General features: G+C 34.5%; 3 protein-coding genes across 5 annotated transcripts; 1 reads left to right on the top strand and 2 right to left on the bottom strand.

The window, feature by feature from the left end:
- Nucleotides 1-7,335: 7,335 nt before the first annotated feature.
- On the bottom strand, nt 7,336-10,161 carry LOC120150108. Of its 3 annotated transcripts, none has more exons than XM_039162826.1 (8): nt 10,013-10,161; nt 9,650-9,722; nt 9,010-9,134; nt 8,664-8,792; nt 8,537-8,586; nt 8,338-8,435; nt 7,942-8,226; nt 7,336-7,848 (listed from the first exon to the last, which is right to left on the bottom strand). In XM_039162826.1, the coding sequence occupies exons 2-8, from the start codon at nt 9,701-9,703 to the stop codon at nt 7,339-7,341; spliced, it is 1,251 nt and encodes a 416-aa protein (XP_039018757.1). In that variant the 5' UTR covers nt 9,704-9,722; nt 10,013-10,161; the 3' UTR covers nt 7,336-7,338. The 3 variants fall into 3 exon arrangements, with proteins under 3 accessions (XP_039018757.1, XP_039018758.1, XP_039018759.1); XM_039162827.1 differs by having other exon boundaries at nt 9,010-9,114; XM_039162828.1 differs by having other exon boundaries at nt 9,010-9,114; nt 9,650-9,718; nt 10,013-10,150.
- A 1,742-nt stretch (nt 10,162-11,903) lies between these two features.
- On the bottom strand, nt 11,904-24,798 carry LOC120150107. Its single transcript, XM_039162825.1, has 16 exons — nt 24,535-24,798; nt 24,399-24,439; nt 24,184-24,253; nt 23,933-24,081; nt 23,669-23,835; nt 23,466-23,527; nt 23,305-23,368; nt 23,134-23,218; nt 22,910-23,036; nt 22,545-22,627; nt 22,325-22,382; nt 21,950-22,039; nt 14,027-14,460; nt 13,802-13,932; nt 12,770-13,118; nt 11,904-12,666 (listed from the first exon to the last, which is right to left on the bottom strand). The coding sequence occupies exons 1-16, from the start codon at nt 24,608-24,610 to the stop codon at nt 11,998-12,000; spliced, it is 2,655 nt and encodes an 884-aa protein (XP_039018756.1). The 5' UTR covers nt 24,611-24,798; the 3' UTR covers nt 11,904-11,997.
- Nucleotides 16,027-18,772, top strand: LOC120150109 (probable RNA methyltransferase At5g51130). The gene is made up of 8 exons (XM_039162829.1): nt 16,027-16,343; nt 16,433-16,553; nt 17,441-17,488; nt 17,673-17,940; nt 18,044-18,131; nt 18,247-18,312; nt 18,397-18,465; nt 18,555-18,772. The coding sequence occupies exons 1-8, from the start codon at nt 16,140-16,142 to the stop codon at nt 18,642-18,644; spliced, it is 954 nt and encodes a 317-aa protein (XP_039018760.1). The 5' UTR covers nt 16,027-16,139; the 3' UTR covers nt 18,645-18,772.
- Nucleotides 24,799-25,587: the final 789 nt, after the last annotated feature.

The raw sequence follows: 25,587 nt of genomic DNA, 5'->3' as shown, positions 1-25,587 counted from the left end.
GAAAGATGGGGTATTTAAGTGCTGACTGGAGTGATACACGCATACTTATAAACAACACCAACATGGCTTTGGTCCTTTTTTAAAGGTCACATTTCATAAAAGGTCCCTGTATCATGTATTTTTAGTTGATTCAGTCTTTTCACGATTACTTTTTATATAACCACCATTACATGATTCATTGACTGATTAATTTGAATAGGATATAGAAAGTTTCATCACAAGGACAATTCTCTCAATTTAATTTTCCCTTTTTATAATATCAAAATTCAAAGTCTAACATCATTCAAGAGATTTAATATTTCATCATGTTAGATAATTATTACTTAATCTCTAAACTTAACAATTCTTCTCAACTTTATCCCTAATTTATTTTGATTCTTGTCTTCAAACTTAATTAAAAATATTATTTCTTATCATTTTGATGATAAAACACTCTGAGAGTGTGATCCAAGTTCTAGACTACTGTGAACCAAGAAAATAGTAAAGGAGTTGAAAATACTTTAGAGATTAAATGTTATTTTATCTTTAAAAAGAATCAAATTATAATGGAATGACTAATACTAAAAAAACATATATAGGGACCTTTTATGTAATTTAACATTTTTAGACCCCTACCATCAGCAGCAAATATTAATGACGATGCTATCACGTTTACCTATATTAATATTTTTTACACAAAATACTAAAATTAATATTTTTTTTAAAATTAATGACTGTTAGTTAGGGAAGTACCTAGAAGCTTAGGGGGTGTCAAAGAGTACAAAGGAAGGGTCCTCCTATGGTGGGAAGTAGGGGTTTTGGTTCACAAAATTAAAAACAGCTGGCAGAGCCGCCGGCCTCAGGAAGCTGCGCCGCGGCCGTGGTTGCCACTTACCATATTGAATGGCTCATTTACTCATTCGTTCACCATTATCATGTTTCTTCTTGGTTTAGGGTTTTAGTCTGATTTTATAAGTTTGATTTAGATAAATCAAAATAAAAGTAATATAAAAATTGAATTGAATAGTAAATTAAGAATATTTAAATTTTAGTGATTAAAGTATAAATAAAAATAAAGTTTAATAACAACGTTTATAATTTATTTTAAATTATTTTACAATACTAAAACTACCTATAATGAACCTTGATTCCACTAACATATTCCAAATCCTAAATGAAGTTGAGGAATTCCCTCAGGTAACCGAAGACCTCCCGAAAAAACCTCGTGCATCTTCATTAGGAGTAGTTGTCATAATCAACGACCTCAAGTCAAAAAAGAAAACTAAATTAGACAAATCAAAGTTAAAAGTTTGTAATGCTAGTGGAAGTTCATTGATTACCCCTCCCAAATGATTATTGCTTTCTGGAATGTTAGAGGACTAAACTGTCCTCTAAAGCAAGACAACATTTTAAGAAGAGCTTCACTTAATAAAGTGGATGTTTTATGCTTGCTTGAAACTAGAGTGAAAGAGGATAAAAGCGCAACAATTCTTAATAGAAAATTTGTTGGTTGGACTGCTCACACTAACTACGATTATGCTTCCAATGGAAGAATTTGGATCTTTTGGAAAAAAGACATCATCTTCTCGGTAATCCAAACCTCTGATCAGTGTATCTCTATCCAGGGCCAGTACCAAAATGTTCCTTTCATCATCACTGATGTTTATGGAAGCAATGATGGCATTGCTAGAAGGCTCCTTTGGCATCAGTTTAAGGATCTTGAAACTAAAATTAGCAATCAACCCTGGATCCTCGGTGGAGATTTTAATATTACTCTCCACCCGAATGAAAGTTCCGATTGTGACATCCTGGGTCCTATTATTTCTTCAGATATGAGAGATTTCCAGGACGCTCTCTTTGATATGGAGCTCTCTGACCACCCTTTCTTTGGCCCTACTCACACTTGGAGCAACAAACAACATAATACATTCCTTGCTAGGTAGCTTGACCGTGTCTTGATCAATTCAAATTGGGCAAATTTATTTCAGACTTCGCATGTTGAGTTCCAAGCTCCAGGAATTTCAGACCATTGCTTTGCAAAAGTTTGGCTTAATAAGGTAACTGAAGTAAACATACCTAAGCCTTTTAAGTTTTTTAATTATTGGACCCATCACCCAAACTTTCTGGAAGAGGTTAAACAAACCTAGTCCAAACCAACCTACGGGAATCCAATGCAGTCTCTCTTCACTAAACTCAAAATGGTGAAAACTTGTCTAAAGGCTCTTAACAATTCTTCCTATAGTGACCTTCATGCCAGGGTTAAATATAAACGATTTGAACTTGAACTCTAGTAACTTAAGACTCTTTGTGGAGACGATGACATTGAAAAAGAGCTTCTCCTCCAGAATGAACTGAAAAATCTTGAGGAAGCTGAAACTCTTTTCTACAGGCAAAATCTAGAGTCCAATGGCTGAAGGAGGGTGATAAATGCACTAAATTCTTTTACTCCACTGTTACCCTTAAAAGCAAAAGAAACACAATTCGTACCCTCATTGATGAGAAAGGTAACAAGCTGGAAACCTTTGATCAAATTTCAACTGAGATCACTAACTTCTTCACTAGTTTACTTGGGAAAGTTGATCCAGCAGTAAAGGGCACGGATCCCAAACTGTTAAAGGACCTCTGTCAGTTTACTTTACCTCTTGAGAATACTGATGCCCTTGTTAAGGATGTCACTAAAGAGGAGATTAAAGAGGCTTTCTTTAGTCAAAGAAACGATAAATCTCCTGGTCCAGACGGTTTCTCTCCATTCTTTTTCAAAAAAACCTGGACTATTATTGAAAGCGACATTATTGCTGCTATTTCTCAATTCTTCAAAGATTCATACCTTCTGCTTGCTTTTAACGCTATTGTCCTTGCTTTGATTCCTAAGATCCCTAACCCTAGTAAAGTTAAGGACTTTAGACCAATCTCTTGCTGTTATGTTTTCTACAAAGCTATCTCTAAGATTCTGGTAAAAAGATTAACTTGTATCCTGCCTGAACTAGTAACTCTTAACCAAACAGCTTTTGTAAAAGGTAGAAGCATCACAGAAAATACATTACTTGCACAAGAGCTGGTAAGAGGTTACAATAGAAAGAATATATCTCCTAGATGCTCTTTGAAAATTGATCTCCACAAGGCTTTTGATTCCCTCAACTGGAGCTTCATCTCTACCATCTTGCAGGCTATAGGACTCCCTATGACTTTCATTTCTTGGATTGAAACTTGCTATACCACAGCAAGCTACTCAGTCTCCATTAACGGGAGCTTATCTGGATTCTTTAAGGGAGCTCGAGGCTTAAGGCAAGGAGATCCCCTCTCTCCCCTCCTCTTTGTTCTCTCCATGAATGTCCTCTTTTTCCTCCTAAATTTGGCTGCTGCCAAGGATATTTTCGGATACCACCCTAAGTGCAAAAGATTTAACTTGACCCACTTATCTTTCGCAGACGATTTACTCATCTTTTGTAAGGGTTCATATGACTCAGTCATCAGTGTCACTAGTGTCCTGGACACTTTTTATGAGATGTCAGGAGTCCAAATTAACGCCTATAAAAGTGAATTCTATGCAGCTGGAATGTCCTCGGGTACGATTGAGACTATCAAGCAAGCTACTGGCTTTAATCTTGGCTATTTGCCAGTGCGTTATCTAGGAATTCCGCTGCTCACAAGGAAAATCTCTGAAAAAGACTGTGCGATCCTCATCGATAATATCAAATCTAGATTGCACCATTGGTCTAGTAAACTGCTCCGCTACGCTGGGAGACTGGAGTTCATCCGAACTGTGCTAGCTTCAATTACCAATTTTTGGTGTAGACAACTCTTCCTGCCTAATTCAATCTTGAAAAAAATTGAGCATCTTTGTTCCCGCTTCTTTTGGAAAGGTTCTGACAAATCAGCAACAGGAGCACGTGTGAGTTGGAGTAAAATTTGCTCCTTGAAATCGAAAGGTGGTCTTGGGATCAAAGACATTAAGACCTGGAATAAAGCTTGCATGTTAGCCTTAATCAAACAAATTCTTGCTGGTGAAGGCTCACTTTGGGTAGTTTGGCTTCATAATTATGTTTTTAAGAACAAAGATTTTTGGTCTATTGAAGCTAAGCTTAACACAAGCTGGTGTCTCAGAAGACTTCTTAAATTGAGACCAGAGGTGCAAAATTTCCTTCATCCGGGTCCTATCAATGCAAGCTCGATATGGGACTCTATTCGGTCTAAAAATCAGAAGGTCCCTTGGCAAAAACTCGTTTGGTTTTCCCTGCACATTCCAAAACATAGTATGATAACCTAGATGGCTCTACTTGACAGACTACCCACCAAGGATCGTTTTCACCGAATCGGTCTTACTAATGACTGCTCTTGTCTTTTATGTAACTTTGATGTGGAAACTAGGGATCACCTTTTCTTATTATGCCCTACTGCTATTTTTCTATGGGAACGCATTTTCTCTTTTTCTAGTTTGCATTTTACATGATACCTTTGGGAAGAATTCTTGGAAATAGCGAGCTCAAACTGGAAAGGAAAATCATTGTTATCTACTGTAATGAGGATTGCTTTGAATGCATTGGTTTACTTGCTCTGGGAAGAAAGGAACAAAAGACTGTACCAAGGTCGAACTAGACCTGTAAATGAACTTCTAAAGAATATCAAATCTATTGTTTGTCTTCAACTTAATGGCAGGAAATACAATAGAGTAGATAATGCGAATCTTACCCTCTACAAACATTGGAGTATCGATTACCACTGATTTTTGTATTGTAAATGTTTTGTATTGAACCCTGATTGTATTTGTAGCTTTTGCTATTTGGATAATAAAATTTTGACTTATCCAAAAAAAAAAAAAACTACCTATAATCTAATCTAAATATATTTTAATATACTCTCTAAATAATAACAATCAAACTAAGAATCAATCCGTTTTGTTTTTAATCTTGAATTTCACTATACAATATAATATATAGAATCTGAAAGAACCTTAATGTTGGGTTATTCTAACGTTGTATTAATTATAAAATCGCTTTTGATTTTTTTTATTTTAAATTTATCACCTAATATTTACTGTCCAATGTGTATGCTGACAATAATGATATTATTCTTGTTCCTCACCAACCCTAAACTAATTGACTATTTTACCCTACATCTAGCTTTTCAACCTTTCTCTTCTTTCATTTTTTTTCCATAGATTTTTTAAGGCAAAATATGTGGAATAATGCGTTAAAAAATAAAATTTGTTCAAATAATACAGTCGAATGATTATTTGCCCATTTAGGACGAATGCTATAGCTTTCCATAAGTCGTCATGTCTTTCAAACGACCTGCGTTGGTCGTCATGTGCTCTGAACGACGATTATTTAAATTCCCCCAAGTAACAACGATTACATATATCGGTAATTATACTTTTAGCCGAAGACGCACTAGGCGACCTGTGGAGGTTGTTCGGAGCAGCCGACGACCTCGTGGATCACTATAGCAATCACCCCAAATTAGAAAATAATTCATAGACTGCTTTATTCCATGAATTTTTTTTCCGTTGCATTATTCCATCGATTTTGCCGGCAAAATCGTTACACTAAAATAAAATTTGTTTAATTTTATATGCTAAACAGTGATTAGTACAACATTTAATCAGATTGAAACTCAATCTCTTATAATATATTAATAACGTATCCCATAATTAATTCTTTTAACTCTATTTATTTTATTTGACGTTCTTAATCATGATGGTGAGCTCAGCCTCTCATACATATGACTTAATCATAAATTGATAATTTATCTATTTATCGTGTACTTAAACACTTATTGCGCATTATGGTTTTATAATGGGAGGAAACCAAGAGTTATTTATTTAATAAATTCTTTCTAATTTAGTCCATCCATATTTTTAGTTTTGGAAAGTAGCCCAATTTTAGTGTAAGATTCCCCACCATGGTCACATTCTTTAAAACTTAATAAATTCCAACTAGAGTGGAGAATCCTTGAAATGATAATACATTTGATAGATCATAGGTTATACAGAATTTCAAGAAAGTACTTCATATTGCTATTGTGATCATTTTTTAATCCTATATGTATCATTAAAACAAAATATATTTTTATGGTATTCTTCGACTTTCTATATATCTTATATTTGGATTAAGTATATTAGAGGTCACTCAATTATGTTAAAATAATCATTTTGGTCATTGGACTTTCGAGAGTTATAAAATGATCAATAAATTCATCGAACTGTTTCAAAATGCTCATTGTGATGTTATAATCAATCGTAAAAGTTTGATAAATGTAATGACTATTTTATAATATTTTGATAAAAAAATTAATGACCATTTTGTAACAATATGATAAATTTAATGATCATTATGTAACTTTTAAAAGTCCAATTACTAAAATGATCATTCGGGTATAGTTTAATGGCCTCTAATGTGCTTTACCCTTTACTCTTTCAAGATTGAAGATATGAATGGTTAATGGGTTTGAGATTTGTTTGGGCTTGTCTCTAGTGGCATCTCTCACTTTTACCTTTGCTTGGGCTCCCTAATGTTTGCTTTGTTTCCATGCATCTTCATTCATAAAACTCTCTATTCATTTTATCTAAGTTCAGTGTATGTAGATTTTTATATATAAGAATGACTATGGATCATGTCACACTATATTTGTATATAAGAATGATTATGGATAAAGTCACACTATATTTTTAACAAACACGAATCTGATCCGAGTATTAAATTGCTTCACTTATCACCCGACCTAACCCAGACTCCAATTGACTTGAGACTCAATCAAATTTTTGAGAGGTAAACTCGCACCCACATCCAATTCAACCCGATATATATATATATATATATATATATATAAATTAAAATATGAACCTAATTATAAATATAAAAAAATGAATTTTATTATAATTATTTATAAATATTTGAAGAATAATTATATAATTATCTTGAGTTTGGTTGAACTAACTATTTTTCACACTAAACTCAAATTCAACCTAATCTCATCGTTAAAGAAAACCCGACCTAACCCAATTTAAACCGAATTTTCAAAAAAATAAAAATAAAAACCAAACCATATAGGGTCAAAATTGAGATTTTAAAGTTTAAAAATATAATTACAAATTTTAAAATTAAATTACTTAACTAAATTTATAACTTATATATAAAGTCTACCTCATAAAATAAATAGTTTTTTATTTGTTACGGAAATCATCAATTTGTTCGTTTTTCTAATATACAAGGACATGTATGCTCATTTTTAAAGTATACGGACTAAAATGAACTCCATGATGTAATACAAGGACTTGTCTTGTAGTTTTACATTTGACTTATGAAGCATAAGATGAAATCAGTCTTTACACTGGATCAATCTTAGCATGGAATAATCCTTTCAGGCTTCCTTGTTTTCTTCTTGCTTCCTCTTCCCAAGCTCTACAAGTAGAGTCAAAAGGGCCTCACACATTTCGGTGGCATCGGGCTCATCGGGATTCTTCTTCTTTGAAGAGTACACCATCCAGGCATGGTCGAGCTTCTGCTCCGGTCTGACTACGACGGAACCTGGAACTTCGGCATCACGGCACGTCACTAGTCCATCACTCCTCTCCCCGTATCTCAACAGCAAGTGGAGAGCACATACAGCCATGGCAGCAGAAACTGGAATTACTATTGGCACCTGGTGTCCAAGTCCACTGACATTGTCCAACTCCGAACTCCCGAACTTCAGAAAGGGAAGCCGGGGAAGCTCCGCATGAGATATTTGTGTCAACGTAGCTAGAACACCAGGAGCCACCATTGCTTCCGAGCTGAACGAGATAAGAGGGATTCCCTCGGGTAGCTTGTGCTTCATAACAAATTTTTTTCTCTTTTCGTATGTGAGATCTTCCAGCGCTCGCATGTCACCCTGCATCATATATTTATATATATGTATACATATAAGACTATGCTTATACTTCTGAATACACTCGGGCGTTAATTCATCGGAGGAAAGGATTACCTTAATTGTCTTGCATATTAAAAGTTCCATGATCCTTCGAGTTTCTTTGTCAGCTATCTGGCCTTCACGGAGAGTATCAGAGGCTATGGGACTGCCACCGTACGGACTCTGGACCAGTGCCAGTCCAGCAACTTTGTTCTCTAACTCGGACCAATAAATGGACAATGCCGCGGCAGAATCAACTCCACCCTTGCTGTGCCTGAGCAGCATTACACGTTTACCAGACCCCCAGTAAAGCTCCTCGATGTATTGCTTCAGCTGCCACGCATTGTGCTCCACCGATGCCTTTGTAGGACAATAAAAGCTCAAGTCAAATCATGGTATTCGAAGATGCAATCCTGAATAATAGTTTTCTTATGCCCAAAACTAGATGATTTACGAGTAACTCTAGATTACCTCGCTGTGGATTTTCGCTATATGGCATACAAGACCCATTCTCGAAAAGAATCTCTTAGTGCCCACAAAATATAAGGGGCCATGATTGCTAAAAAGGCCTGACAATAATTAGAAATCTACATTATGTTGGAAGGAAGGCTATAGCGAATCCCAAATTGATAAACGAGGAAATAAGAAAGATACCGTGGTATTCTCGTACCTGGAACTAATAGATATACAAATGAATTGGGCAATGTGTGTTCTCCGTTCCTGGATGCAAAGATCTCGATTCAGCATAATCTCTTATTATTTAGGAAGACCGAGACAAAATTAAACTAATTTGGCACCTTATGGCTTCTAGCAGTTCCAGGAATCTAGTTGTACCATCCTCGAAAGGAGCCATTCCAGGAGTGAGTTGCAACCACCCAATATCGTCGGAAGAACCACGTAATGTTCTCTCCATCCGGGATACAATGCTGAAAATCATAAATGGTTACATTCATTATAAATAAGCAAACCTGCCAATAATATTAAAGATCCGAGACTTTGCAGCTGGAGTCAGATTTGAAAAGGGAATGACAAAAGAACATAGAAACATTTGAACAAAAAAATTGACATTCACCATGAATATGATTCTCATTTCGGAATCTTATTCAGAAGTTTTATGAAGTTAAAGAAACCAACTTGTTTTACCTAGAGACTTGTGCTTGCGTGCGTTTCAGATAGTAGAAAGTGCATCTCCACGGGGCCATTACTAGATGCCAAGTAAGCCGTAAAGCAAAGAATGGGAACATCAACCTACAACCAGATAGAAGCAACTACATGTAGGGTAAATGAAAAAGAAAACGGAATACGAATGCATTACTATGAACATTATCATTGCAGCTATATTAGCAGATCTTTAAGCATACAGTCAGGGTACCTTCTGTATATTTTATCTAAATTGCTATTAAACTAATCGGAAATGGCATATTCCATCGCAAAGTTTGAACGAGTCATAGAAGAATCGATCATTTTGTTCATACATTCATTTCCATATTATGCAAGTAAAAGACAAGTGAAAATGTCATCCATTGGCGAGGAAAATAAGAGGAAGTCCAGAATATGTGATGTATTATTCACAACATCGTGACGGACCTGATAACAAGTTTTGCATTAGTTCGGGTTATTTCGGGTTACTTGTTCAAATCATTTTCGGATTCGGATCAGAATCGACAGAGTTTAAATGATGCAATGGAACAGAACATTATATCGTAATTAAGACATGATCCACTTATGTTTTTTTCCTCCTATTTTTAGGAAACTGTCTGAAATGGTTTCAATCAATACTTACAGATAATTGGTTTTCAGTTTCAGCAAATCCCCCATTGATGTGCAAATCTGCCATTCAAACCTTCCAGCACTGCCTGTTCCATAGAAAGAAAAAAAAGGAAATTTAAGACAATCCAATGACACATTCAACTACAAACACTTTGCATTTTCTCAGTAACCAAACAGGAGGGATAGGAAAATAAAACAGATAAAGCAACATGAAATCTCCAAAAAAAAACCGAATAGATTAATTCAAAGTTCAAATCACAAAAGGCTCAAAGAGTAGCTTAGCTCTGCAAAAACCCAGAATTTGTTTTTTAAAACCGAGAGCTTTGAAAGCCCAGATTTATAAAAGGAAAGAAAATAAGATGGAAAATGCACATACCCAGTTGCCAAGAAAGCTATGTGTTGAAGCAAAGAGAACTGCAAAAATTCACTGAGAAATTCTTTTTCATTCTTCTTTTTAAAAAGAAGTGAATGTATGGCTTCGTCAGCCGAATGAAGATAATATCGTTATCTAAATTTGATTCCAGTTTTGATCTTTTGAAAGTGATTACTTTGAATGAAGGCCAAAAAAAAGAAGAAGAAGAAAAAAGTATTATTACAACTGCTAAATAGACATGTCAAATTACAAACTCTTAGATTTTGGTGTAATTTTGATTTTAGTCACTTTATTATTTTGATGTTTAAGATTCAATCTTAAAAACATATACGTGTCAACGGAATCCATCGAAACTCCTATCACTCACCATTTCAGTCACTCTATAGAACTATGATTCTAGGAGCAAGAGGGTCATTTGTCTCTTGTCACCCCTAATCAAAGAGTATTTTTCTTCTAATTTTGGATGCTCCAAATCCCTCCTCTTAATATCATTACATTTAATTTTATCTCTCAAATAATCATGATAATTATATATTTTTTCCAACATTATATATAAATTTTATTTAAATAAAAACAAGTGAATAGTTAGAATCCGTCACAATTATTATATCTCTATATGAATATTAATAAATATCAAACTTAAATAAATATTTAGTCCATATACCTTGATATCCACATCAAATATCAACATTAACTACGAGAATTTAACTATGTGCTACAATACAAGAAAGCACCACCACAATATCAATTCGTGAAATACACGAGAGTTTAGATCTCAATTTCTGCAAACACTTTTACTTATACAGTTGTCCGATACGACGGTATTGTCAATTTAGATAATAACATAATTAACGTTATAGATATAGAGACCTAATTATGTAAAATTAAAGTAATAAGATTTAATCTTAAATTCAGTCTAGTAGAATGACTAAAATCAGAATTAAACCTTAGGTAAAAAAAACTTATTACATTTAACCGACATACTGTAAAAGCCGGCATGTAAGGGTAATTGGAACTACCCGTGTGGGAGATTTGTGATTAGGTAAGTGGATATGGATTGACTCTGTTTGGTTAGAGACACGTGACGTGATGGAAACAGACCCTTTGGTAAGCATGGCGGACAAATGCCATCAAGCTTTCACTCCATGAAATGATCCACTTCAATCTCATTTCAAAAAAACAAAAGTTCAGCTTTTAATCGAAGTCATTTGACTGTAACAAAGTTTTATTTAATTTAAAATTTAAATCAAATCTTAACATAAAAATTTAATCCAACTTAATCAAAATATAAATTTTTTTATTTTTATTTTTAAATTAAAGACCTAATTAATATATATATATATATATATATATATATAAAGAGATGGTATAATAGTTATCCTTAAGTATATAAAGTTAAGTATACTATTTTTTTTTGAATTAGATCGAATACTTTTTATCTTAAACTCAAATTCATTCTAAAACCAAAATTCAAAGAGAAAAAAGAAAACCCAACCCTTATAGCATTGGATTAAATTGAAATCTATCGAGCTTGAGTCAAATTATCATCCTTATAACGCAATGACTATTTTATAACAATTTGATAAATTTAATGATTATTTTACGATTTCTAAAAGTTGAATAGCCAAAAGGATTATTTGAGTATAATTAAGTGACCCATAATGTACTTTACCCTTCATTTAATAGACAAAGAGCCGTAAGTAGACACTCTTCACTCTTCTGTTTTTCCAAGTGGTCCGCAGTTTTCAGTTAAATTCCATGCAAGAAAACTGAACCCTGTTTTGCCTGGTTGGTGAAATGGCCCAAATCAATATGAAACAGTCAGAAACGAAGTAATTCCAAATGATCCGAGCTCGAGTGTCATTCCGAAACAATTCTAATGGAAATATCATTGGTTCATATGTACATATCTAAGAAAAAACATAGCATACATGAATAATCACATTTTTACTCGGTTTCGTCGTTTTCGATGGCCATTGATGTTACTACTATCTGAGTTTTATCTGGTGGACTCTGTTATACCAAATCGAATGAAGCGTCATGTGGAAGAGATCGTACCTCTCGGGCTTAGCATGCCAGAGGAAATGTCGTTGAACCTTCCGAACACCGAGTTGCAAAGCAAGATACCTCTCTTGCCCTATTGACATCAGTATGTCTTTCAGGTTCGGAATGTCTTTCTCCGCGAGTATTAACGAGAACGCTCCCCAATCCAGAACTTCGAAAAATGGGGGCACGAAATTGTCGGAGATAATAATGGGAACACACTCGTAAAAGATGGATTCGACGACTCGTGGACTGTTGACCTCGTAGCCTTTGGGGCAGATACAGTACTTGCTGCTCTTCATGTACTGGATATAAGTCATTTTACTTGCAACACCAGGAGGCATTGGACCGAGGATCTTCATATCGGGGTCTTTGTCTTCCCAGTGTTTCAATAAGATCGGACGCAGATAACCATGATTGCTTCCGGCATAGAAGGCAAGAATATGCCTCTGAGAAGGCGGTTTTCCTCCGAGATCCCTAAGAGGATTTCTTGCGGACCGGACATATGTTTCTGGAAGAGAAACATCCCTCCCGATTTTGAAACCTGCAGTGACATCCGCATTGCAGAGTTCTTTGATGCAATGCTCCATATGGTGCCTTGTTTCGTATGGAGCCTATAAAATTTCAGTTATCATATTTCAATCACAACAACATGTTCCATGGAAGTTATAGGATAAAACCAAGAAACTAGAACGATGCTTGAAATGAAGAACATACCCAATCGTGGCAAGCAACGAGGAAATGATCTGCTCCACCAGTTCGGTTAAAGTACGGATACTTTGCTGCAATAGTTTCTGTGTAATCCTTCATAAACTGGCGTAGGTTAGTCCGGTTATGAGAATTTCGTACATAAAGGGTGTACTCCAGCATTCGGGAACTGAAAGGCATATAAAACAGATGCGCCCTTCGAGGGTCTTTCACAACGAAACGCTTATTCCCTTGCATCAATTTCATAAACCATCCCTCCGAGGCATATAATCCCTTGAGTATAGGCAGATGAAAGATGGGTTTTTTCCCATCTTTATAGATGAAAACTCTGAGTGTGCGCTCCATAAGTTCATAACTCCTGCAATGTGCAAAAGCGTCATTCGATATCTAAACATTTTTTTTTTGATAAGATTTGAAGGCCTCATTAGAAACCTCCTTCATGATTAATGGAGCTTGTATAGAAGCTCCTTAATCTGCAGAAGGAGAAAAAGAGTGCCTTATATTTCATTAGAAAATAATCATTACAACCATGGAAAATAAATCCAAATAACCCTTACAACAATAAGCAAACCCCAACCTAACAGGAACCAAAAATATCAAAACATTTTTCTCAAAGTCCACCAAGCATTACATAAATAAACAAATACGGAACTGGGGAGAGAAGAGAATCAGGTCCACAGTCTAAACAAAATAGTGAATTCAAAGTCCCAAGATTGACACCTTTTGCTTTAGCTATTTATCTGTTCGGTCTTCAAGCTTTCTATAAATGCAGAAGGCTTTTTAAGACAGCTTGTGAGCCAAAATCTTTGATCTTACCTCGAAAACATAAATAAAAGACACCGGTGGTTTTATTCATCCGAGATGGATATTAGATATTACTCCAATGTACTATCTTTCATTACAGACAAAATGAAAATTATAGGCTGATATATCAATAATAGATGCTGAAATTCCAAGCAATGTCGTAATGGAAAAGAATCAGTTTAGTGCACATCTAGAAATAGTAGTCATCATCCAGAGCTACGCTTAAAGTAGACTTACCTTTTAAAGGATGAAACATTCCTAAAAAGAGGATCGTAAAGATCTTGATCGTTCACTATGATGGGAGCATTTCCGATCTGCAATCTTGCGACAAAGATTTCTTGGTCACGTACAGATGAACGACGAGGTCTCTGCAATCACACAACAGTTTTCTTTTCTATTGTTTACATTCAATATATAAAGCAGCAAGCATAATATTTAACCATTCATGAAAATATAGATTACCGCCGCACGAGATGACCTACGGTGTCGTAGTAATATGCGTTCCATCTCATCTACTGAACTCACCGATTTTGGTGGCATTTCACATCTCATCTTTTTCTTCCCTGGTTTACCAATCACCGATTTTGATGTCTGGTTCGCCATTGAAGACACTATAGGTGAGGCCAATGCAGGAGACCGTGAAGACGTACTTACAATCCCAAGTTCTTTAGCCACCTCACTCATCTTATCCTCAAGTTTTCCGGTCGACACTTCCTGACCGTGTTTCACAACCTGCTCTATCTCAAAACCATTTCCAGCTCCAGTTGTCAACTCCGTTCTCGATGTAGAATTTACATAATCATCTTGATCCCGAATGACATCCTCCAACACAGCAATCTCATTTAGATCTTCACCATTCTCAGATTCATCATCATCATCATCGTTATCGACACCAACTCTATCCGTACCCTCTGATACAAAACCATTCTCAATTTCCCAGCGATCCTCCATTATATGGCCACCATTCCCAACACCACCACGGACATTCAAATTCAAACTATCACCACCCTTCAGCACCACATTACTAAACATAACATCCCTGGTACCCATAGCAGATGCGTTTATGGTAAGAGGATTTCGTACCACCGCCGGTTTTGCAGTAGATTTTACTCTAATTATAGCATTCTCATAACCCTCTACCGAATCCTCATGACCAGGCAACAAAGACCTAAGAGCATTCCCATATGGAAGCAAAAAGGACTGAAACAACAAATGGGTGATAGCAACGAATGCAACTAAAAAAACCCATCTTTTATATTCACTACGAAATATATTTCTAAATCCATTAACGAACTCCATAACCAAAATGAGCATCAGCAAACCAAAACCCAGATGTGTTTTGCACAATAGATTTGATTTAGCATAGTTGAAAGCATAAGCATTGATTGATTAACTACAAAAAAAATACACGAAATTTAGGACAAAAAAACAGCAAACCTCTAGATCCTCGGAGTTTTGTCGGTGGGAAAAACTGTGCGCGGTTTGAGTGAGGGAAGAGCGAGAAGGAAACGGAAATGAATTATTCACGAATAATTTGATTACTTTATAATTTTATCTTTTACTTTTTTTTATTTCTTCAATTATTCTATCGTTTTAAATCAATTTTACTAAATTTGAACAATATATTAGTCAACCACAGTAAGATACATATGTGATTTTAATTTTTCAGACATTTAGTCCTTTAACAACTACACTTTACATATTATTTATTTTCATGATTTTTTAACTTATTTATAATCTCATAAATATTTTATCCTTAGAAAAACATTTATTTTAAAAAATAACATAATACATATATTATGTACTTTTAATTTTAATTTAATTTATTAAATAACATTACAAATTTAAAGATGTAATGTATCTATATTTTTTCCGTCATTACATCTTTCAAATAAAAGAAGCGACTTTCGAATTTGTCGTCAATAGATTTTTGAAGTTCAAGGTATTTTTTGATAAAATAAATGATGGATACACATTCATATTAAAATGAGTGAATTAAAAATTTTATGATTCCTCAATTGTCGATGACGATGGTTAGTAGTGGTCAACAACAAAAAAATAAATGATGATCGATGAAGATAGTAAAATGTGATCGACAACTGAGATTTTGATAATATTCAAGGGTTAAATTAATATTTTATCTAAAGTACAAAGATCAAATTAATTTTTTTTTAAAATACAGGGTCAAATTATTATTTTATCTAAAATTTAAGAGTCAATTTAAACTTTTAACATTTTTACTAGTATATAATGTCATCAAAATAACGATAATTAGCACCTAACCGAGACCAAAATAAGACAGATCACAAATAAAAGGAACCAAAACATAACTTTTTTAAAATATATGTCTAAAAAAGGAAAATAAAAAATAAAATGGACCACTAGTATAGTTTACGCAAATAAAACCTACAAAGCACTGCAGCATTTTCAGCTGCTTAAGCTGCTCCTCTTTTCAAAACCCGATTGTCTCTAAAACCCTTTCACTAAAGCGTAAGAATCAAGTCATAGAAAGCGCCGTTGCACTGCTTCTTCTTCTTCTTCTTCTTCATCACTTGCTTTTCTTCCTCAAGAAGTTATGGCGGAAATCAACGAAAAGAAGCGCAATAACCGAAAGCAGAAGCGAAAACAACAAGACGGTGAGGCTGATAAAGAAGGAAGAAACGGGAACAATAGAGAAGCGACGAAACGCAGCGTTGAAACCCAAGCAAAGAGTAACCCCTACAAGAAAATCAAAAAAGTTTTCCCTTACGGGAATTACCGGCACTATTATGGTTACAGAGTAATAAAAAAACCCTTTTTTATTTACTTGTTTTGTTTTATATTTGATGAAAAAAATGGGTTTTATTTATTTTTTATATGCATGATCAGATTGGACGGGATGCTGAAAGAGAAGAAGATCCTCGCATTAGGGTGTTAAAGAAAGAGTGGTTTGAAGGGAAGGATTGCTTGGATATCGGTTGTAACAGTGGCATTATTACAATCCAAATTGGTACCTTTTTTTTACTAAATTGGTTTTATGTGTTATGAAGTGTTGAGTGATCTCCCCGTTGTGCGGTCGGCACTGCTGTTGAATGCTCGGGATTTTGTCTCTCTACACACTATCCCGAGACAGTGTGCCAAGACCCGATTGAAGGATGGTGTGATGGCGGGACTTGATTGCAGGATCGAATAACTGTGGTGCTTCAGGGAATCAGGGGCACTAAGGTTCTCCGGTTCTACATTTAAGTCTCCGCCATCACACTACCCTCGGCATTTGTTAAGTCACAGCACTGCATGATCTTTGAATTGCGCCCTCCCATGACCGGGAGATAAAATCCCGGACATTCAACGACAGTGCCTCCCAGAATATAACATGAAGAACCATTCTTTTGGATTTTCTGCTTGTGTTTTTACTCTTTATTTCTGCTGGAGATAATGTTAGGCCATTAGGGTGCTATTAGAGTTCGGTGTTGATAATGTGAAGCTCTTGTCCTCTTTGAGTGTTGTTGCGCTGAAGAAGGATGCACTCAAGGTTTTCTGTCTTTGAGTATAGTAGTGGTCATGGCCCATGGGTGCAAGATTTATACCAATCTAGTCTTTTAGTGGCCATTGGTTTGTCTGTTCAAGCATCAAGAGATGTCTGGGGCTCTCTTCAAAGTGAAGGGACAAAACTTTGAGTGTGCATTGTTCTTCAGTGGTCGCTCTTCAATGCAATGACGTCCAAAATATACATTACCCTAGCATTTTTATGCACGATGCTTTAACAGGTGCAAGGATTATGCTGTTTTGTGTCCCTTCTAGCTTAAGATTTTGACAAAAAAATGTGATGATGATTCAGAGGTATTTGGGTTGTATTTGTTAACATTGGTATTTTTTTTTCTTTTCATATTTATGCAGCAAAGAAGTACAATTGCGGGAGCATCCTTGGAATCGACATCGATTCTGGTAAGATCCTAACAGCAGCCTTGATATTGTGAGAACATAGATATTCGGACTTATGTTTATTGTAGTTTTTCTCTTTTATTGGATAAGCCTTAGTTCTGCTATGTTGCTTCCAGTGTTGAAGTACCTGCTGTTAAGCCTGAAACCGAGGGAAGATTAAAGCAAATTTCATTTTTTCCATTCTTAGGTCTAGTACAAGAAGCAATTTGGCACCTTAGAAAATTTGTGAAAACAGAATCTGCTGAGAAGAAAAATACAAATGGTTCCAATGTAAAGGTTGTACAAGATGTAAACGGGTCAGAGGAGTGTGCTACTAAATCTTCAAATGAAGGCTCAAGCAATAACCCAAATCATAATTCTTCCGGTGAAAGAAATCTATCAGATATAGTCTCTTTTCGAGAAGAAAATTTTGTGTGGAGTCAACTGCCTGATAAGCAGTATGATACAGTTCTTTGGTAAGGCTTCTCTTGTTATATATATGGTTCCGGTTAATCCGTGAAGTGTGGTCCTTTTTACTGATACATTATTCTGTTTCAAATGGGTACTTTTGCAACACAGTTTGAGTGTGACGAAGTGGATTCACCTGAACTGGGGTGATGATGGCTTGATTACAGCATTCTCAAAGATTTGGAGACTTCTACGTCCGGTAATTTCATTTAAGCCAAATTCTTTTCATTAATGAGTATCGATTTTCTTTTCACCCGTAGAAGAATTCATGTAATATTAGTCATCTGAAGTGCATGTGGTATGAACTCGAGCAGGGTGGAGTCTTCGTCTTGGAACCTCAACCTTGGAATTCATATGAAAAGAACCGCAAAGTCTCTGAGGTATAGTTCTATTCCTTTTTAGTAAATGCAAACAATTATTGGGTGAATCTCAGTACTTACGGCACTTCCTACCATATATTGCAGACAACAGCAAGCAATTATCATGACATCAAGTACAGACCGGATTCCTTTCGGGAAATTCTTCTAGACAAGGTATATATTTTGTCATTTATGATGCCTGAGGTTACAGATCAGATGGTTCGGTCAATTATTGATCCGAGAATTGTGTATCTGGTTCGCAGATAGGATTCAGAAAAGTTGAGGATTTAACTTCAGAGTTGTCGGGCACCAAAGCCGGTTTTGATAGACCAATCCTTGCGTACTACAAATGACTGGTTCCATAAGACCGAATTTGGCTCGGATAGTCCGGTTTTTGCAAGCTACAAATGATCACAGAAGAGAGGGTATTAAAAGACTTTCTCAGGGGACGTGACTTGTGGTATGTCACCAAACATGGGGGGCAATGGTGGTGTTGCTGCTCCCACGGAAGTTCTACAATCTTTTTGTAAGATATTTTGTATCCACCAAAACTTTCAACTTGGTTTTCAGTGAAATGTGTTACATTATCTTTAAATTTTTGTTAGCGAGATGTGTTAACCTAAATCCGATATAATTATTAATTCAAATGTAACAAAAAAAAAAAACTATCTGAAAGTATCTAGTCAGAATTTAATATGGTTTCAGTAGTAAAAGAGAATATTATTTTCTTTAAAAGATTCGGATTCGAACAGTTGTATCTATGAGGTGTGTACGTTGTTAATAGACTAATAAAATTTTTAAGTAAATTATCTAGGCAATAAGAAAATTTTCGAATCAAAATTTGAAAATCATCGATCGACTTTGCAGTAATTCGGATTTTAATGATTCAAATGTGAAATTATTTTGATTTGATATTGGGATGTGAAGTATAAAAGCATTCAATAACAAAGTGTTGACGAGGAACTGATTTTGCTCTAACTTTGATATATTGATAAATAAAATAACCAAATTGTACGTTTTGAAAGTGTTGTCGTCAAATTGTAGACTTATTCATAATTAGGTAACCTTTGATAGAATTTATCTTTTTCAAATAGATCTATAACTCCACAATTGGGATAAAAGACTCATCTGTATTTTAACTTTAATATTTTTTTATAAATAAAGATACGGTGATTTATTAGCTTTCGTTTATGAATTTGATAAATATAATTAGATTTATAGTATATTAACAAGAGATATCATTATAGTCTTATTGACATTAGATTTTAGTTTTGATTGACTTAAGTTTCGAGTTTAGACAATCTTATAAGGGAAGGTAAATACATTCAATTCATCAATGTTTTTCAAATAATTATTCACGACTTATATGATTTTATTTATAGTAAATTTTAATACAAATGAATTTTAAAACAATATTTATATTTATTTTCTTAAAAATGAATTTTAAACAATATGTTTAGTATTGATGTGTATCTTTATTTGTCTTTGGGCTTCCAACTTTTGAAAATATCATTTTGACTTTAATTCCAAGAATGTAATACTCCTAAACCATTACTCTCCTCTTAAAAAAAGCACATTTACTAATCCAGAAGGACATTTAATAAGATTTGCAACCTTCATAGACAGCTTCCCTCTTACTACATTATACACACAATATATATTTGACCGTTATCTTAATCACAATAAAAATAAGAAAATCAAAACGAACAATTTTGATCATAATTAAGAACATGGAAGCATCGAAGTCAATGGCAAAAGAAAATATTGTTCTTCCTAAAATTCATGGATTCGTGCAATTGCATCTACAAGCTGTGCATTATCAAAAGATTAGGAAAATTTTACTAACAACCAGTTAGTCTAGTGAGATGAGATACTAGATTCCTTAAGCAATATCTCAAAGGTTCAAATCCTGACTTTTGCAAATGGAACAAACTGGGTTGAGAAGATTGCCCTTGTCTTTGTAATACTCGATCTGAATTAACCGGTCAATAGATCGAATATCAGTGGTTAATTTAAAAAAAATAGATTAAGAAAAATTTTAATCAGGTGCTACCTTATAATCACTTTCAGATTATTAAAAAAAATATGGAAACGTCAACACTGAATACTAAACAGAAAATCTACACGCAAAGGAGCTTCAGTTGTAGGGGCAACGAACATAATGGTTTTTTATCATCCAACTTTAAGATTTCCCACAACTCCATTACTGGAATTCCTGTCCTAGTTTAAAACTTCACAACCATGTACACATAATATGCTCTCCAAGTCCAAGCATAGCCACATCGAGCTCCTCGGTTCTTCACAATCCAAGTTCAAATAGTTATCTCAAACAGCTTCTATTGCAATGCACCGGTGTTGGACAAGCTTGATAGATATAGATTATCGGCACACTGGCTTGTCCGACATTTCGATCTATCTCAGATAATATGTTGATTGAAATAAACTAATCTCCCACGGCGGATCCAATAATATTCTTGAAGATGGACACACATATATTAACTATATAAAATTATTGTTTGAGGGTAGGCACAAATAAAATTCATTGTATGCACGATCAATAAATAAATAACTAACCGAAATAAATTTAAATTTCAGGGTGGGAAACACTACTTGCATCCGGCACTGCTAACCCCTTCCGCCAGAATCAAATCACAATCGAAGGTAAAAACTTGATATTTTTGCAGAATCGACTGACTCGAGGCAAGATATCAAACCATATATAGTTTCTCTTCAAGCAGCCCTTATCTAGATTTTCCATGTTAACTTGTAGCATCTAGGGATATATATTGTAGGCAGAAATGCATCCTGCGAATTAGAAGCAAGAAATTGAACTGAGAAAACAACTGGAGCATGAAGAAAACGTGAAACAAGATATTCCATGACATAGATGAGTCCCTTTGAGGGAACGGATAGAATTGAAACTCATGTGAAGAAAAAGAGTGCTTACTGTTGTGCCTATCAAATGTCAAAATGAAATCGAAATACCTAATGGGTAGAACGTAGTGCCTCACACAAGATTCACATTTATTAAAATTCATAGATATAAAATATGCTATTTGGGTCATTATGACACATAACTGCACACTAGAATCTCTCTAGTAGAAAAGCATGACATGACATGAAAGCACCAAAATTAATCGACTCCGTAGATGCATAACTAGAATATCCCTTGTTCAGAATCATAGCTAAAGAGTAATATTGTGAATATTTGGTCTGTAATGCCAGTATACCGAGCATTAATTGCATTCAGTTAAAGTCCAACTCAATAGAAAATTACCATTTTCATCATTTGGCGGATGAAGTGCGTTGCAATGACGAAATCCAACTACTGGAAGGACCGATTTTATTTCCATGCCCAAGCCCAGAATTGGCAGCTTCATTGGGCAATGTTGACTTCAGCCCATTTCTTTTCGAGGTGCCAGTAGGTGCAAATGAAGATGAGGGTGTATGAGGGTAAAAAATCTGCCAAACCAAACATGAAAATCAATAACGCAAATGAAGCTAGAATGCATTCCAAGATCTAAAAGCACAAGAATGATTCCTAATTAAGATAAATAAACAATAAAGAACTGTATCCATAAATGTCTACACAAACAAAAATAGTCGGCATAAATTTTCCTTCTTATTTTGAAATATGATCACAAACTTACATTTTTACCAACATTACTATCAGAAATCAAGTTCTTTCCTGTTGCTTGTTTAAGTTGCATGTGTCCACCTGGACCCGAAACATTGCTTGATTTAATGCCTGTAATATCAGCCAAGTAAGTCGGATTGAAACCTCCTGGCAGTTAAGCAAACACAAATCCTATTTATTTCCTAGTAAAACCAACATCAATAATAGCAGCATTTGAAATTTCTCTACAACAAAGATATTTGATGATTTTACATATCAACCCTATCTCGACTTTTATGCAAATTAGGTCTCTCCTTTTAGCTTATCACATGTCATCTAAAATCCTTTATCTAACAGATAAATCCCTAAATATACGATCCAGTCATTTGAGCAAAAAATGCATCACCAGGAGCCAACCTTGATGATTGTTCACATCCACTGGTATTGGATGAAAGCTGCTACCTCCAGGAGCTGGCTGTAATTTGGGGAAATATTATCTTATCAGAAAGAACAAATCTCCCATTAAAGGATACAAATGCCAAATCACTAAGGCAGGTCCAAAATATATATACAACACTAAATGCAACCAAGAACAAATTTTGTTGTAAGTTTCAAAGAAAATAAGCAAGATACTAACAGATGATCGGAGCTGAGATCTACTTTTCTGCGCTTGCTGATACTTGATGATAGTCCAGTCAAATATGTAATCAAACTCATAACCTTTAACAAAATAGAACCAAAAATTAGTTAAACCAGGAATTTCAAAGGAAATCACCTCAGATCGCAATCACTTTCTTCAGTAACGTTGATTAAGTCTCATGCTTTGAAACAATGAGTCCTTCCATAACATAGAAGACATAAAAGAGTATAGCACAAGCTAATTATGATGGCCAAGTGAGACAGGCATTGAACAATTCAACCAAGGAAATGGTCATTGTAGAAGCTACAGAACTCAAAAACCTCTTCTTAAAGAATTGAAAGTTAAATTGCATACAACAATACCTTCACGAGCAAACAAATCACGGAAAAGACGCTTCAAGAATCCATAATCAGGTCGTTGATCAAATGTCAACGAATGGCAATAATGGAAGTATGATGCAAATTCCACAGGATGAGACTTACATAGAACCTTGATCAACAAAAGTCAAAGGAAACAATAGTCATGTTAATCAAATCATTCTTGAACCACAACATAGAACTGAAAGATATATAAAACATAGTCATACCTCAATAGGAGTGGACACCTTCTTCTCACATATTTTATCATATTTCTGCTTCTTTGTGGCAGCTTTCAAACCTTGCCATGGAAGACTATATCATACACATTTTGATCAGCTTAATACACAGAAACAAATACCAAAATATTGCCTTAAAAGCACCGGAAAAAGGTTGTTTACCTTCCTCTGAGGAAATATAGAAGTACATAGCCAAGTGACTCCAAATCATCACGTCGACTTTGTTCTATGAAAAAAGCATTAGGCAAAATATCCAAGTAAATGAATGTGTGTTTAGTTCAACTTGATGAATGGAAATTACATAAAAAGATGGAAGTCCTTACCTATTCCAAGATGAGTATTGCAACTGGCATAACGTGCAGTCCCTGTTAAATTCTTGTTCTCTCTGTAAGAAGCAAATTTAATTATGTCGGTAACAGCAATTCAAGACTGACATATCACACAACTGTCATAAAACTGGTTTACATCTAGCAAGCCAAAGAAACACAGGAGCAAGTCACAAATAACAAACTAAACCCAAAACTACCTGTACGGAATATGGCGATTAGTTGTTGAGTCTCGATATCTTTTTGCAAGCCCAAAATCAATTATATAAACCTGATTTGCTTTCCTACCGAGTCCCATGAGGAAGTTATCAGGCTTTATATCTCTATGAAGAAATCCCTTGGAATGAGCATATTCAATTCTTGTAATCTAAAAGGATTCAACCATCAGAATACAAAATAAAGTAATAATTCATAGCCAAAAATAAACCGAACAAAAACACAAACTTAAATGAAATTTAACTCACCATTTGATCAGCCAACATTAAGACAGTTTTCAATGAAAACTTCCTGCCACAGTACACAAAAAGATCTTCCAAACTCGGCCCAAGTAAATCGAGAACAAGTGCATTATCTTCACCATCGACACCTGACCATTTTATGCTTGGAATTCCACCTATGGATTAATCAAGATCATAAAAAAAACGATTCTGTTCCACAGCTGTAAAATCAAAGTAAATTCAATAATTGGATTAAGTTGAACTAGTACAACACTTACTTCCTCCTTGTAGAATATTGTACAGCTTTGCTTCGTAAAGCAGTTGCGGATGCTTTGTTCTATTGTTCTCCTATAACCGCCAAAATCAAATTAGTAACCATAATCCTTTTCACTTCTAGAAACAAGTGATTTTTCAATTTTAGCCGTCATTTCTACCGCAAGAAGCTTAAACGATAATCAGATCACGAATCTAACGATCATTGAAGGAAACTTACGATCTTAACAGCGACAATCTCAAACGTATCGATATGCGTAGCTGTTGAAACAAAAATCATAATGCTAATAAATCAGTTTAAAACATATACATACGCAAATAATAAAAAAAAAAGTAGAAATCGAGCAGAGACGAACCGAGAAAAATTTCACCGAAGGATCCACTGCCGATCTTTCGACCGAGCTTGAATTTGCCACCAACGATCCGTTCCATGCTTCAATAGGATCAATGGATTCGATCAATCAGATCATCAAAGCTAGAGAAAGAGATTCAAATGAATTTTTTATAAGTACTTGTTTTTTTCCTCAGATTTTATCTCCTTTTTTTTTTATTCTTTTAAGAAACTGAAACCACAAACAGGTGGAGACTCTCGACAACAGACGACAGAAACGAACAGCGTGTGCTCTGAGAGGAAATAAAATAAATAAATAAAACTAAAAGAGGATAAACATAAATTTAAAATGGATAGAGGGGTAGTTTGGGGTTTTACGGTATGTTAAGAAAGCTCGTTGACTGAAGCTAATGGATTCGCGCGAAATTAAAAAAGTGGGTAGGTAGAAGTTTAAAGGGTAAATATACATCTTGGTACCTAAATTTGTATTTGATGTTCAATTTGATACCTAACTTTTTTCCAGTCCAATTAAGTATCTCAATTTGGATTTTTTATTCAAATTGGTACTTATACCTAGCTTCTTGATCCATATAGTCAGTTACTGTAAGTACAAATTTGGATAAAAAAAGTTGTTCAAATATTAATTTGATCCAAGTAGTGGCGGATGCACATATAACTTGCCCGCCCTAGAATTGAAATTTTATTTTGTTAGTTATCTATTATAGCGATGTTCCCATTTTGAAATATCAAATTTTACTGATTGTATCCATCATATAATCTGAAATTTCTTATATCTTCTATAAATTTTGTATTGTTAATAAATATATACTCACTCTAAAAAAATATTTATACATCTGCGATCCAAAAAGCTAAGTTCAATATCTAATTAGACAAAAAAAAAGTTAGATACTAAATTGAATTTTAAATTTTAATTCAAGTATATAAATGAACAAAAATAATAAAAAATCTTAAATATCAGTTTAAATCTATTTTTTAAGAATTACTTATATAAGGTTTTATGTTTTCTTAGTTTGTCCTTTATTACCAATAAATATATAAATAAGAACCTAATCTTTCA

The sequence above is a fragment of the Hibiscus syriacus genome, unplaced genomic scaffold (genome assembly GCF_006381635.1).
Source record: "Hibiscus syriacus cultivar Baekdansim isolate YM2019G1 unplaced genomic scaffold, ASM638163v2 tig00111013_pilon, whole genome shotgun sequence".
Taxonomy (NCBI): Eukaryota; Viridiplantae; Streptophyta; class Magnoliopsida; order Malvales; family Malvaceae; genus Hibiscus; species Hibiscus syriacus.
This window is presented reverse-complemented; position numbering and strand designations above follow the sequence as displayed.